A 15,073-nucleotide genomic window follows, 5' to 3' on the forward strand; every position below is an offset into this window, starting at 1 on the left:
ATAAGGAAGCAAAGGGCGTGGCTTCCTTAGGAGGTGGTCTATTATTCAGATGTCAGGATCTGGTATGGAAGCAGAACTTGTGGCTAGGGGCCTGCTGGTCAGAGAATTAAAGAGGGAGCAATCTCCTCTGATGGATTTCAGAGGCTTCCCCCAGACCACTGGTTCGTAAGTTTTGGTGTAGGAAGACTATTTTAAGAGAAGCTTGAAGGTGTAGGTGAGGCTGTTCAGGAAATCTTACTACTCCAAGGTGGGAGGCAATGGAAGGACCAAGAAAAACATTGTGGGGGAGTGGTGTGCATGCGCATGCCCATGCACACGTGTGCATAAGAAAGCAGGAAGAGGGAGAGGAATAGAGTGAAAGGCAAAGTAGAAAGGAGAGAATTAAATTGACTAGAGATGGAGATAAGGATACAGAAAAAGATATAAGGTTGTTGATATTGATACATGTTGGAGTGATAGGGAAGAACACGGAAAAGAAACAGATTGGCATTTTTAAGTTGCTGAAGCTGACCTTGAACAGGCAATCCTCCTGCCTCAACCTCCTGCATTGCTAGAGTTATAGGCGTGCATCACCATGCCCAGCTGAAACACTGTTTTATTCTTGGTGTAGAATAACCCAACCCCAAAGTTTGGCACATTGAGCTGGGATACAGCATAGGTGCAGTATGTTTAGAATGCCTATTGTGGATGGATAAATGCATGGTCCTACTGGTAGAAAGAGCCACTGTCCAAGTTGCAGGAACTAAGGAACTGAAGTCACTTCACAGAAGAAGATATACAATCAATCAACAAATAAATGAAAAAATCAACATCTCTAGCAATTACAGTAATGTAAATCAAAACTAAGATTTCATCTCACTCCAGTCAGAATGGCAATTATCAAGAATACAAGTAACAATAAAAGTTGGCAAAAATGGGGGTAAAATGATATACTCATACATTGCTGGTGGGACTGCAAATTGGTGCAACCAGTGTGGAAAGCAATATGGAGATTCCTTAGAAAACTTGGAAAGGAACTTCCATTTGATTTAGTTATCCCACTCCTTGGTTTATACCCAAAGGACTTAAAATCAGCATACTACAGTGATGCAGCCACATTAATGTTCATAGCAGATCAACTCACAATAGCTAAACTATGAAACCATCCTAGGTGCCTTTCAACAGATAAATTAATAAAGAAAATGTGGTATATATACACAATAGTATATTACTCAACCTTAAAGAAGAATGAAATTACAGCATTTGCAGGTAAATGGATGGAGCTGAAGAAGGTCATGCTAAATAAAATAAGCCAATCCCAAAAATCCAAAGATCGAATATTTTCTCTGATATGCAGATGTTAATTTGCAATGGCAGGGTGTGGGGGGCACTAGGGAAGAATAGAGATACTTGGAGAAGTAGAAGGGAGTGAGGGGAGGGATATGGGGTTAGGAAGGATAGTAGAATGAATCTGACATTATCACCCTATGTATATATATGACTACACAACTGGTGTGTTTCTACATCATGTACAACCAGAAGAATGAGACATTATACTACATTTATGTATTATGTGTCAAAATGCATTCTACTGTCATGTATAATTAATTAGAACAAATTTTTTAAAATGCTTTCTCATCTGGAACATGGTTCTTTCCATATCCATAGCCAATGCTGAGATGACATTTGTAACCCCCAGATCAGATAATGGCAATAGACAACCAAGTAGGAAACCCCAGAAATCTGAATAAAATGTAGAACTTTGAACACTTTTGTTTGGCTTTGAGATTTTTAGCTTTCAGATGAAAATGTTATTTTAATTTGCATATGTGTGTATACCTATTCTCTATTTTTTAAAGGGATTAAAATATCAGGGCATGCCAGATTTGGCACCAGATGCATCAGGAAAAATCTACTTGATGGATCTGAATGAGCAAAACCCAAGAGCAGAAGCATTGAAAATCAGTGATGGATTTGACGAAAAATTCTTTAATCCACATGGGATCAGTACCTTCATTGACAAAGGTAAAGTCTGAATGATTAAGAATAAGGAGAAATGAAGGAAGTACAACTGATTCATTCCCTTTATTTATGTTAAAGAAAAGGGAAAATGCTATACAATATTTGTAAAAGTATAAATGTGTACAAAAACATTTTTAAACACTGCATTACAGAAGGAAGACTAGTACTGGAGCTCTAAGTGGTCTTCACCTCTCCCTCCTAGTCACTTTTCTTCTTATCTAACTACCATAACCTGTTTGACTACTGTTCTCAGAAATCTAACACATAAACTGAAGGCCTTTTGAAAATAATTGTGTGGCATTAAAAAACATAACATAAAGGGAAAACACTAAGTAAATTGAATTCATGAAAATTAAAGGCTTCTGTGCCTCTAAAACACCATCGAGAACGTGAAATAGAGAAAAGAATGAAAAATAATATTTGCTAAATACTATATCTGAGAAAAGGCTTATATACAAAATATATAAATAATTTTTCAACTCAACAACAAAAAGACAACACAATTTGAAAGTGATCAGAGCCAGGCACAGTGATGCCCACTTGTAATTCCAGTTATTTGGGAAGCTGAGGCTGGAGGATGACAAATTTGAGGTCAAGTTGGGCAACTAAGAAGGATCTGTCTCAAAAAATAAGAAGTTTTGGGGACGTACCTCAGTGGTAGTGCTTAACATGAAGGAGGCTCTGAGTTAAAAAACAAAAAGGGGGAGGGGGGTGGACAGAGATCTGAAGACATTGCTCCTAACAAACTATGCAAATTTCCACTAAGCATGTGGAAAGATGTCCAACATCTTAGTCATTCAGGAAATGCAAATTAAAATGAATTACTTCTTCACAACCACTAGAATGGTAATATTAATAAATAAATAAATAAAACATGCAATAACAGGTATGGGCAAGGCCGTGGAGAAACTGGAGCCATGGTACTTTGCTAGTAAAATTGAGAAATGGTGCAGCCACTTTGGAAAGCAATCTAGCAGTTCCTCAATATGTTAAACACAGAGTTACCATTTGATCCAATAGCTCTGCCCTTCAGTGTGTGCTGAAGAGAAAACGTGTACGTGGCCAAGCTGCAATGGCTCATGCCTATAATCCCAGAAGTTCAGGAGGCTGAAGCAGGAGGATCACAAGTTCAAAGCCAGCCTCAGCAAGTCAGGGAGGCCCTAAGCAACTAGTGAGACCTTGTCTTAAAATTAAAAAAAAAAAAATCAGGGGCTAGGGATGAGGCTCAGTGGTTAAGTGCCCCTGGATTCAATCTCAGGTACAAATAAATAAATAAATACAACTGTACACAAGTATTTATAGCAATGTTATTTCTATTACCCAAATGCCCGTCAACTAATGAATGCATAAACAAAATGCGACACGTGTATATAATGGAGTATTATTTGCAATAAAAAGAATGAACTACTGATGCATGCTACAATACAGATACACCTTGTAAATATTATGCTAAGTGAAAGAATTTGGTCACTGAAGGGCACGCATTTTACATACCATTTGTAAAAAGTGTCTAGAATAGGCAAATTTGTAGAGGCAGAAAGTACATTATGTTGACAGTGGCGGGGGTATTGGGGAATGGGGAGTAACAGCTAATGGGCATATGGTTTCTTTTTGGGTGATAAAAACGTTCTATAAGATAGTGATTATGGTTGCACAATTCTGTGAATGTACTAAAACCTACTCAATTTTACATTTTAAAAAGACCAAATCTAGTGGTATGGTAATTATATCTCCAAAAGCTATTATAAAAACATAGCATAGTTAATATATTGTAATTCTTTAAAAATAGCAATTTTCAATGTTATTTTTGACTTGTTCTTAGTTCATAATTCCAAACTAATTTAAATTTTATGTATGTGTGCCTCCTTTAAGCACATAGAAAAAGGAGTGGTGAAACCTCACTAGTAGTATATACATGAAGAGAAGGTCAAATTGAAGAGTTAGAATTCAGAATTTTTTTTAAAATGTTTTAATTTTTCCAAATATCTACTGGAGTTCCAATGAATTGCTTAGTGGAAATTTGCTGAGAGTGATTTTAATGAATAAAAAGTAATGATGAAAGATTGTTTCTACACATTTATTCAGTATATCTTTATTCAATTCCTTTGGTCTACACTAACATAATTTTTTTCATTTTTATTTTATTTAAAAAAATTTTTTTAGTTGTAGATGGACACAATACCTTTTATTTATTCATCTTATGTGCTGCGGATCAAACCCAGTGCCTCACATCTGTGAAGCAAGCGCTCTACCACTGAGCCACAATCCCAGCCCAAATTTGTTAATTTCTAAATAAAGGGAGATCCTCTAAAATATTTGAACACTATTCTAGCAAGTAGGCTAACTGATCCCCTGAAGTATTCTGTATACTTTTTACTTGATGAACAAGTTTTCCTTTAAAATATAATTGTGCCCAACAGTTTTGTATTGCTTTATAGTTTACAAAGCATTTTCATCTGTTATAGTTTATTTTTTAAAATAAAATCCTGGGCCCAACTTTCATACTCTGCCTTTCTCTGACCTATTCAGTCAACTCATTATAATGTTTGGGCTAATGTACCTTTCAAATATTTCCCCATCCTGCTGCACCAACCCAGGCCAAGCCCTGAACTTGTCTTTCCTGTATTCTGCATTGACTCCATAATTGTACCTTATACCTCCTCAATCCATTTTCATAGCAAGACTTATTTCTATACAAATATGATTGTCACTCTCTTCCTTAAACCCTCCATGTTGCTCCCATTATTCTGAGGATAAACCCCATATCTCCAGAACGACCTGGGTTTCTGAGTACTTCCCCTACACGTTCTGGCATCTTTGTGCTCTCCATCTTCACTGGATACCAGTATCCTCCAGGTTCTCTGGACCAGCCACACTGAATTTCTTTTAGTCATACCCAAGGCTTAGGGTCTTTTCATCCTTTATCAGGAATGTCTTTTCAGCACTTCCAGCTTATACTCCTCCTTGTCTTTCAGGTCTCAACTTACATTGCCTTCTCAGGAAAGCCTTTCCACCATCTTGGTTCAGCTTATAATACTTGTCATATTTCTTCTCAGCACTCATCAAAATGATAACTAATGTAAAAAAAAAAAAAAAAAACTTTCTTTCCCTCTCCCAATATTGCTCTGTAGAATCTTCTCATCTTCTTAATAGTCACTCTCAAGTGGGTGACAGTTTGTGAAGAAGGCACTCTAGTGTTGTCTTTATTTACTAATTTTTCCTTATTTTCTTCTTTAAATTATAATCATCATCATGATAAAAGCATCAGTTACTTATTCATTGTTGGATTTCTGGCACAGTATCTGATGCATAGTAGGTACTCAGAGAATATGTGTTAGATGAATAAATGAATGGATCCTGTAAGACAGGTATAGAAGACATTAATACTCAATTTTATAAATGGAGTTGAGAGGAAAGCAATGAAGTGTGAGTTTAATTCTATTGTTAGTAACTGGTCAATCCAAAACTGGGACCAGTGGTCTGTCTTCTAATCCTATATCTTTTACTGGGGTGAATTAGGGCATCAAGTTCCATTTAAATAATATCAAAACCATACAGTTTTGCCTGATACTGTACTAGATATAGATGCTTCATGGGAGAAGATGTGGTAAGTGATCCTAGTCTGGAGCTATTTCACTACATAGGATGGGCTTAAGAGGTGTGATTTGGTGAGGGGGGATGCTGGAGGAGGGGAGTGTTTTGTTATGAGACCAGTATATAGATTAACTCTCAGTCATATTATCAGTCTTTCAGAAGTCCAGTATATTCTGATTGACAGCCTATGTTATTTATTAGTCATCTTGCTTAATTTTGTATTTAATTCATATGACCAAAATATTACATATAGAACTAGGGATGGAATGAGGAGAGGGAGAACAAAGTCTTCTCACTAAGCATTACTTATATGGAAGGAGGGCTCAAGAAGAGACTCTAGAAGGAATAAAACTGAGCCAGCATGAATGATTATTCATAACATGTTCAACAAGAGTCTGGTTCAAAGATGGTTTGGGGGCTGAAGTCCAATCCATGTTCTGTTTGCCACATCTTGGAACACAGCTGGGTCAGATCAAAAGAAAGATTCACCTATGAGCGAGCACTCTCCTTAATTTGCATAAGAGAGCCTAACATGTTTCAGGGACTCTGAGTATAAACTTTACATCTCAGGTTTGAGCTTGGTCCATCATGTGATTTGAAACTGCATCAAGGAAGGGAATAGGGAAGATGAACACATAACAGGTTCTGCAATGGGAGGATGGAGCCAGTTCTTTTAAAACTCAAGAGCTCATCAGACCTAGAGCTCCTGACAGTCAGAAAACAGTGCTCTTTGAGGTCAGCTTTCTACCCTTAATCCTACATTCCAAAGTGAAACAGGTAGACTAACATTCTTGAGGTTGGTAATACCTGGAATTAGCTAGTTCGTTTTCTTTTGCCTTCATATTTACATTTCATGTCCCTTGGGTTAACTACATGTTGTTATTGCAACCTCATGTAGTTGACTTGTGACAGAAGGTCATTTTCTAGCTGGGAAATATTACTTATTTTAAGTATTTACACTGCCCTGACATTTCTTGAACTTGCATTGTACTATAAACAATTGCCACACACACAGATATTTCTAGGCAAAGTTTTGTTTGTATCCATTTATTGAAGGGCCACCTGGGGAAACCACATCCATGTTTATGCACCACTGTCCTTCTGTACCTTCCTGTTGGCATATGCAGGTGAGGCTCAAGAGACCATTGCCCAAATATCTGTGATAGGCTTTGCTACTTGATGGTGGTGAAATTGCTGAGTCACTCCTTATCTGAGCTTAATCCCCCACTGCCCCTCGACCCACCCCCAGCCCCGCCAAAAAAAAAAGGAGATTCAAGCATTTGTGTTAATTACTAACCAGGTGCACTGTGAGAACCAAAATCAAGATGTATGAAGAAAACCCTTGCAGCAGGCACAGTGGTGCCTGGAATTCCAGCTATGAGGAAGGTTGAGGCAGGAACCTCCCTTGAGGCTGGAAGTTCAAGACCAGCCTGGCAAGATAGAAAGACTTCATCTCAAAACAAAACAAAAACCCTCAGAGGTGAACAAGTTTTAAAACAAGTCTACTAATGGTTGCAACAGAAGAAATCTCTTGGAAAATTATGTGCCTTTTCCCATTTAGACCACACTGTGTATCTCTACGTTGTGAATCATCCCCACATGAAGTCCACTGTGGAGATATTTAAATTTGAAGAACAACAACGTTCTCTCATACACCTGAAAACCATAAAACATGAACTTCTCACGAGGTATGGAATTAAAGTGCTGTGTACTTCTATTTATTTTGTACCTCTGCTGTGTGCTTTGTTTTCTTTGGTTCTGCAGGATTTCTTAAACTTTTGTTTTGTAGCATTTTTTCTAAAACTCTCTTAAGATTCCCATGGTGATGCTGCCCCGTACCTCACTAGAAATTGCTGTGTTCAGGATTGAATATCCCTATATTTTCCAACTTTTTGAAAGCATTTTAATCCCATAAAGGTGCTCAATTAGATTCTCAGCTCTAATTTCATCCTCTTTACCACAGCAACTCAATACTTTGCATTGTGCTCTCTTTAAACACCTACTCCCTTCTCTAGTTGTCAGGATAGGTTATATTCTGTGAGCCTCACCCACTGGGTGTTATAACCAACCTCCAGATGGGCCATTTATTTGTTCCATCAGAGATTTAAAGTAGAATTTGATAAAAGCCTGTAGGCACTTATAAAAATTATATCTATTAAGAGTTGGCTGTGTGCCAGACATGATGCCAAAATAATTTAATTCTCTCAACAGCTTTTAGTCATAGTCATAAGGAAACTGAGTCTTAAAGAAGTTTTGGGCTAGGTAACTTGCTCAAGTCATACAATTTATAGCTATCATAACAATGGTGAGTCTAGATCCACCTGAATTCAAAGCAAAGTTCTCAATCACAGAAATGAACATCTTTCTCATTGCATTGAGAAAAACAAGTATTTTTAGTGGATGGGCTGCCTATTTGAAGTATGTTACAAAACAATGAAGAATTTTTCTTATGTAAAATAGGCTCAGAGCTAAAGGACTGATTCTAAAATAATAAAGGTTGACTTCTGTAAGAACCCAGAAACCACTCCAGAAGCAAGAACTCACATAAGAGAATTTATTAAGCAAACAAGCAGAGCATTTCCCTGCAGGGTAAGAGAGGAAATGAGAGAGAGAGAGAGAGAGAGAGAGAGAGAGAGAGAGAGAGAGAGAGAGAGAAACACGCAAGCACAAAAGAGAGTGAAAGGGAGGAGGAGAGAGAGAGAACATGGCATGGCAGGGGAGCCATTCTTAAGCAGTGGAATTCTGCGGGCTAACAAGGGACCAATAACGGAGAAGGATACTTGCAAGCTGACTGATGAACCAATAGCTAGTTAGGATGTTCACAGACTGACAAGCTAGGTTGTAAGTAGGGAGGCGGGGAAATGACTAGAGTAAAGGGTGGGGGAGGAGCTTTATATTATATTAACTTCTCCATGGGATAGAAGAACAGGGAAAGAAAAGGAAGAACTTTCCTCTCCTTTGCTCCCTTTCTCAACATTTCTTGTGAATTTCTCCCCATAGAATTTGAGGGCAATAAAAGTAGAGGGCAGAAAGTTGAGGTTATTGAACTTTTCCCACAATGCGTTCTGCAAGGTTGTGAGCCACAGTGGACCAGGATTTTCACAGCACTATCACAGTTACTGGGAAACTGTAGACAAGGAACTTAATCCATATCTCAATTTTCTAAATAAAATGAGTATTCTCCCATTGACCTGACTTATCTAATTTGTGGATTATAAGGATCAAATGTGATAGCATATGACCTCACAGGAAGAGTTCGAGAAAGCATATCCTGAAGAAAAAACTGGTAAGTGACCACTTTATTAGGGAGCTCAACTCCAGGAAGCAGTTGTCAAAGACCTACATGAAGTAGGGAGGGGGACTGTCATGAGCTGGATTATGTCTATTTTTTTGAAACTGATGAACATACTCATCTTGCTAGATATTAGTGATTTCAGCAGGATATTAAAGTATTCCGTGAATCCCTCCACCTTTCTCTGTCTCTCTTTTCAGTGTGAATGACATTGTGGTTCTTGGACCAGAACTGTTCTATGCCACCAGAGACCACTATTTTACCAACTACTTCTTGTCACTTTTGGAGATGTTCTTGGATCTTCGCTGGACTCAAGTTCTTTTCTATAGCCCCAAAGAAGTTAAAGTGGTGGCCAAAGGATTTAGTTCTGCCAATGGAATCACAGTTTCACTAGACCATAAGTATGCCCTTTTATAATTTTTCTACCCTTTGCCCTTGACATTTTCGTGAACTTCTTCCCTTAAGAGAAAATTGTTTCTTCAGGCTTAAAGAGTCAGTACATGAGTGGAGGGATCAGGTGTGACCAGGGCACACACTAAATGTGTCATCTCAAGCAAATTGTTTGTTTCTTGTGCTTCAGATTCCCTCTAGTAGAAGGAGGAACTGCTCTAAAAAAAAACCAAGAAAAACAAAAACAGAAAAGACTCCTTCTTGTTCCAAATTCTTGCATGGCTCTAGAAATACACTGTCTTAACACACTCAAAAACAGAGTAGGTGTGCAATACCCCTGTCCCTGATGAGGCTAGAAGGTATTTAACCATTAATACTATGTTCAGTTACCCAAAAGCTCTTAGTAAAGAGGGAGGCCCACCTTAGATTGGGCATGATGATTATCTAATTTTCAGGATTACTGGTTAACAACAGTGGACTGTTCAATGAGTACTTTAAGCAGCATGAAATTTTATGAGAAAACACTCTTTAAAAGTGTTTTAAAATTTAAGTGGTTTCTTTCTTTTTTTTTTTTTTTTTTCTTGTGTTGGGGATTGAAACCAGGGGTGCTCTTCCACTGAGCTATGTCCCCAACCCCACAATTGAAGATTTTAAAAAAAGAGAAGTAACAAGAATATTAAAATGTAGATTTGAGATAATAAACAAAGATGATTTCAGCTGGGAAAATACCTCTAAGTGTTTTTTTTGCTTTTAAAAGAAAAATTATGACTGAGCTTCATGATCACCTGAGACTTCTTTTCAAGCATTAGTTTTTGAAACTATACATTCTTTCTTTAGTCTTATGAGAGGTTCTCTTACCTATACTTGATTTAAGGAAAAAATTGCAACTCCTAAGAATGAGATTGAGCCCATATATCATCTGAAACACCAGTTTTGTCATTTTATAGTCATATCTCATATTCAGAGCCTGTTTAAAACATTTCAGGAATATTAAAAATACCACTTCATCATCTTCTTTTATTGTGGTTTAGAAAGGCATCTCAGTGGTACTTCAGACTAGTGAATATTTATACCTCTTCTCCAAAAAAAGAGTTAGTGTCATATCTCATTACTACTTGCTCAAATGTAAATTTTTATTTACTTTAAAGGTATATCTATGTAGCTGATGTATTAGCTAAGAATATTCACTTAATGGAAAAGCATGATAACTGGGATTTAACTCAGCTGAAGGTAAGATACCCAGCTTGCCCATACAACGTGGCATGCTTAGCCCTCCCACTCCACCCAGGTGTGTGCTGCATGACTGAAGGAACCATGATTATTTTAGAGCAATGCTGGAGAGATTGTGCTTAGGCTTTGAAAGTATAGTAGCAAAGCCAATATCAGTTTTAGGTTTCAGGAACAGCTGGCGGGAGGTGGGGAGAATAGGAATGACATTGAGAATTGTCTTCACGACTTCCTCTATTGATAGGTAATACCATTGGGCACCTTGGTGGATAACTTGACTGTTGATCCTGACACAGGAGATATTTTGGCAGGATGCCATCCTAATGCCATGAAGTTGCTGATCTATAAGCCTGAGGATCCCCCAGGGTCAGAAGTAAGTGCCTACACTTCACTGAGCTCACAGGCAAAGTTGCAAGAATGAACAATTTATTGAGGTGATGTGGGTCATACTTGATATTCCAGAACTGAACAAAATCTATAAATGAAAAGTGTAGAAATTTGGGCAGAATACAGAGATGTGGTTCCTTAGCCCTTTCAGGCCACCGGGTGCCAATATAACATCAATGACAGGCAATGTGTCTCATCCTTGCAAGGGCTTTATTTGCTATTGAGAATAATGAGAAAACTTGAGTTTAATTATTCATAAGGATCCAAATTGCTGTATAGTGTTTCCAAACAAAAGGTGTGTTCTGAGAAGGTCCTCTGCTTAAGCAAAGAGAGAGACAGTTATGGAAGTATCTTCTTTCAGACTCCCTAACATGAAACTGAATTAAAAGGGTTTAAATGAAAGTCTCAAAACTAAATGAATATTTGCTTATAGGTTCTAATAGATATGATCGTGTCAAAGTATATCTCATTTTAAAGATTTTATTTGCATTATTTTTAAAAATCTCTTCTAAAACAATAACCTAAGTCACTGATTTTTTTAATAGCATAAAGCATTGCATTTTCTATGGCATTGCGTTTAAGAATAAAAAAATCTCTAGTGAATTTAACTGGAGCTACAAATCCTTGGCACAGATACTCCGATTAATTCACAGATATTTACTGAGTACTCATAATGTGCCAGACATTGTTCTCATGTTCAGGACAAGTCAGAAAATAAAACATGCAACGATCCCTATTCTTAGGGAGATGAGGACGGACAGTGAACAAGAAGCATAAGAAATAAGTTAAATTATATAATAAGTTTGAAGATGGTAAGTTCTATGGGGAAAATAGAACAGCAGGGCAAAGAGGGTCAGGATTTCTGCAAACAAGGGCTGGGTCGATGCCAATCCAATAATGAGGACACGGAAAGAGAAAAAAGAAAAAGAAGAATTTTTGCTTTGCTAGCAAATGAGAAACACAGGGAACTCCAGTCCCAGAGGTTGTGATTCTGCCCATCAGGAGGAACAGAGTTTTTAAAGAGGTGATTCAAAGGCTACATTCTAGGTATGACCTGACAGGGGAGGGGAGAGGGTCGAAATTCACTTGCTAGTTTGGGAGAGGAAGAAGAGGAAAAAACATGTCCATTTTTAAATAAGCTTCAGTGGCAGAGCAGCAAGGGCTATATTCAAAGTGTGAGGTGGACCACTGTTAAGAATGTTAAATGCAGAGCTCAGAATTGACCTCATCAAGAGTTATGGTTTGGAGAAAGATATAACATTTGAATACAGATCTGGGGAGTTAGGAAACTGAAATTTAAGTCCTAGCCTGGTAATTGGCCCAGTGGGTAAATTAGAACATGCGGTTACTTCTGCTAAAGAATATTGCTGTTTTTCAGCTAAAAATGTTTTCTTTTAAATTAAAACATTAGTCACTGCTTCTTAAAAAGAGCACCAAGATACAACTATTATGCAGCAATAAAAAACATGAAGAAAATGTAAAAGATTAAAAATTTAAAAATAAAACAAATAGGAAAACAAAAAGAGCACCAAGAAATATAAAAAGAAACTAAAGTCCAGCCTGAGCCTCAAATCTGAACAGTCATTACCCTGAGCTAGCAAGCTGTCTTCATTTCAGATGTGTGTCCTGTGCCAATACCACTCACTACTCCTGCCCAAGTGACAGTTGGAACTTTGTGACAAAAGTTCAGCCATAACATCTGCCTTAAGCAATTGCAAATAGAACCCATAGAATGATTGGGAAGTAGGATCTTTTTTCACATCTCTGTTTTCAAGTTTGAGCACTTGTTTATTTTAGATAAGGTTTCTTTCTTCACAGTTGCTAATACCCTTTACTTTCAGCTGAGTCCCTTGTTTTTTACATGAAATCCAAGCTGTACTGATTTTGTGTAATAACCTTGAGAGGAAGTTACAGGATCTTCCTCAAGATGAAACAAAAGAAAACAAAACCCTAAACTCTATTCTAACAAGAGGCATCTATGTAGACTCATATCTCACAAATTTCTGATTGTTTTCCTGTAGTTTCTATCATGTTCTGCTTAAATGAACTTTATCCAGGCTGTTTGGAAACCTGAGTGCTTATTTATTTACTGATTAGCAAAGTTAAGTGTGTTCATCCTGGGGATCAATAACAGCACTCGTTGCTGATGTGTTCAGTGGAATTCCAAAATAGTATGTGTTCTTTGTGCTTTCCAGGCACTTTGGAGATGTGAGGGGCTCCCGCTGTGCCGGCTACCATCTACCACCCCCATACCAGATTGGCCTGGCTGGCTGACTGGGTGTCCCTTTTCTGTTTTATCCCATGTTCCCCTCCTTATGCTCCAGGCTGTCAAAGGCAAGACCCTCCCCATCAGAAGGAAGACCACTGCCCACTTGCGAGTTAGATAAGAATGTTCGCTGGGTCTAACCTCCTTCTTTAGGGGACACCTGAACTACCACAGTTTTTTAAGCTCTCTATTGAAGAATTTGGTTAATGCCAGATAAGCAATCCATTTTAGTGCATAGATACCATTAGGAGATTAATACTATCATCAGAAGAAAGAAAAATATTTAAGATATACAGATTTTAGCTTACTAATTTCTGAAAAAATTAATTTGTCCTGGAATATTTAGGGAAAAAAATCACTCTATTGATACCCCTTTGCTCATATAGTATACTCATGAGTGGTCTTCTCTTGACAGATACTACGCATCCAGAATGTTTTGTCTGATAAGCCCAGGGTGAGCACCATCTATGCCAATAATGGCTCTGTGCTTCAGGGGACCTCAGTGGCTTCTGTCTACCATGGGAAAATTCTCATAGGCACAGTGTTTCACAAAGCTCTGTACTGTGTTCTCTAAACTGCAGATATTCTAAAAAGTCTACATGTTTGATAAAAGTAATCGTGTATTACATAATGAGTTGAACTGTAAACAAATAACACATACCATCAAAAGTGTGTTTTGCTTTCCTTCTGGATAGAGGTGAAAGAGCAGAAATCGGTTGCATAACATCCACCAAATGTCAAGCCAAGTTAATGACAGTCCAGCAAGAAGTCAAACTGCTCCACTCTTCTTCAAGCACCCCCAATATCTTTGTACAGTAAGATGTGTGGGCTGTGTCCACAGAGGGCTCTACCTCATCCCTGGGTAACTGCATAGCACAATTGCCTCCTACAGCTGTGATGTTCTGAGTCTCCTGCAGTCTAGCTCAAGAGAGAAGCTAATGTTCAAGCATTATCAATTCCTGTTCTCTTCCCTCAATTGTTTGGGGCACCAAATGCTAATCAATTGTCCCAGCCTACAGCAAAAAGCAAGAACTGGCAACACCAGACTACCAAAGACGTTCCTTGAACTTACAGTCTCCAGAGTAGACACACAGGGAATCGGGTTCTGGGAAATCTAACAGAGCGGAACCTCACTGGCTACCTTAGGGCAAGGCCAGAGGTGATGTGTTCACCTGTAATAGATCTCAGTTTGTACCGATATCTGTATTTCAAGTGTTCCTAATCTGTTTGACAATGAACCATCAGATGGGGGCTCAGGGCAGTTGTTTTCCACTGCTTTCAGCTTGCTCTACTGGTTAATTCAATAAACACTTATTAAACAGCCTCCTATGGACTTGGCACTAACAAATCTATACAAAAAGGTCACATGATTCTGGTCTAAAGTCCTATCTTAAGGACCAACCCAACTTTAGTTTGATGACAGTACACACAAACATCCCTTTCTTGGTCAAAAATCAAAAACCAAGACAACCTTTAGCAAATCATTAATGAGAAGCAGCGTACCCAAGATCCTTATTAAGGAGTGGTTGGTTGATTTTTTTTTCCTCCCCTGGGAATGGGGAGTTGAGGAGACCTCTTTATATTCTAAAGCACGTTGCTCAGCTAGAGGTAAGTTTTGCTGAAAAATTTTGTAGCAGAGAAAAATTCTACTTCTTAGCCCATGTAGCCCCTTTTGATTGTAAAATTTTGCAGTTTTCATTAAGAGAGGAATGGTTCATCATAATACTATAGTCAGTTATCATATTTTAAGTTTCAAAATCATAGCCATCAGGGGACAGAGAAAAAATAAAAATTAAGGGTATATATACTATAATGTTCATTTGTTTGTTTTTGTTTCTTATCCTCACACCAATGGATTAGATCGTTTACCAGACTAGAGCAGAATGGAGAGAATTAGCAATGAGAGGACTAAGAGA

The 15,073-nt window shown here is 37.9% G+C and overlaps 1 protein-coding gene across 1 annotated transcript in view; it reads left to right on the forward strand.

Moving 5' to 3' along the window:
* The window catches only part of Pon3 (paraoxonase 3), a 26,018-nt gene extending 11,537 nt beyond the window's left edge, over positions 1 to 14,481 (forward strand). Inside the window, exons 4-9 of the mRNA XM_047560203.1 lie at positions 1,839 to 2,004; positions 7,157 to 7,283; positions 9,088 to 9,288; positions 10,426 to 10,507; positions 10,749 to 10,877; positions 13,573 to 14,481. Of these exons, the coding sequence (XP_047416159.1) occupies positions 1,839 to 2,004; positions 7,157 to 7,283; positions 9,088 to 9,288; positions 10,426 to 10,507; positions 10,749 to 10,877; positions 13,573 to 13,731 (864 nt within the window). The 3' untranslated portion in view covers positions 13,732 to 14,481. The remainder of the gene's footprint in view (positions 1 to 1,838; positions 2,005 to 7,156; positions 7,284 to 9,087; positions 9,289 to 10,425; positions 10,508 to 10,748; positions 10,878 to 13,572) is intronic.
* The last annotated feature ends 592 nt before the right edge of the window (positions 14,482 to 15,073 follow it).

The sequence above is a fragment of the Sciurus carolinensis genome, chromosome 8, assembly GCF_902686445.1.
Source record: "Sciurus carolinensis chromosome 8, mSciCar1.2, whole genome shotgun sequence".
NCBI classification, from domain to species: domain Eukaryota; kingdom Metazoa; phylum Chordata; class Mammalia; order Rodentia; family Sciuridae; genus Sciurus; species Sciurus carolinensis.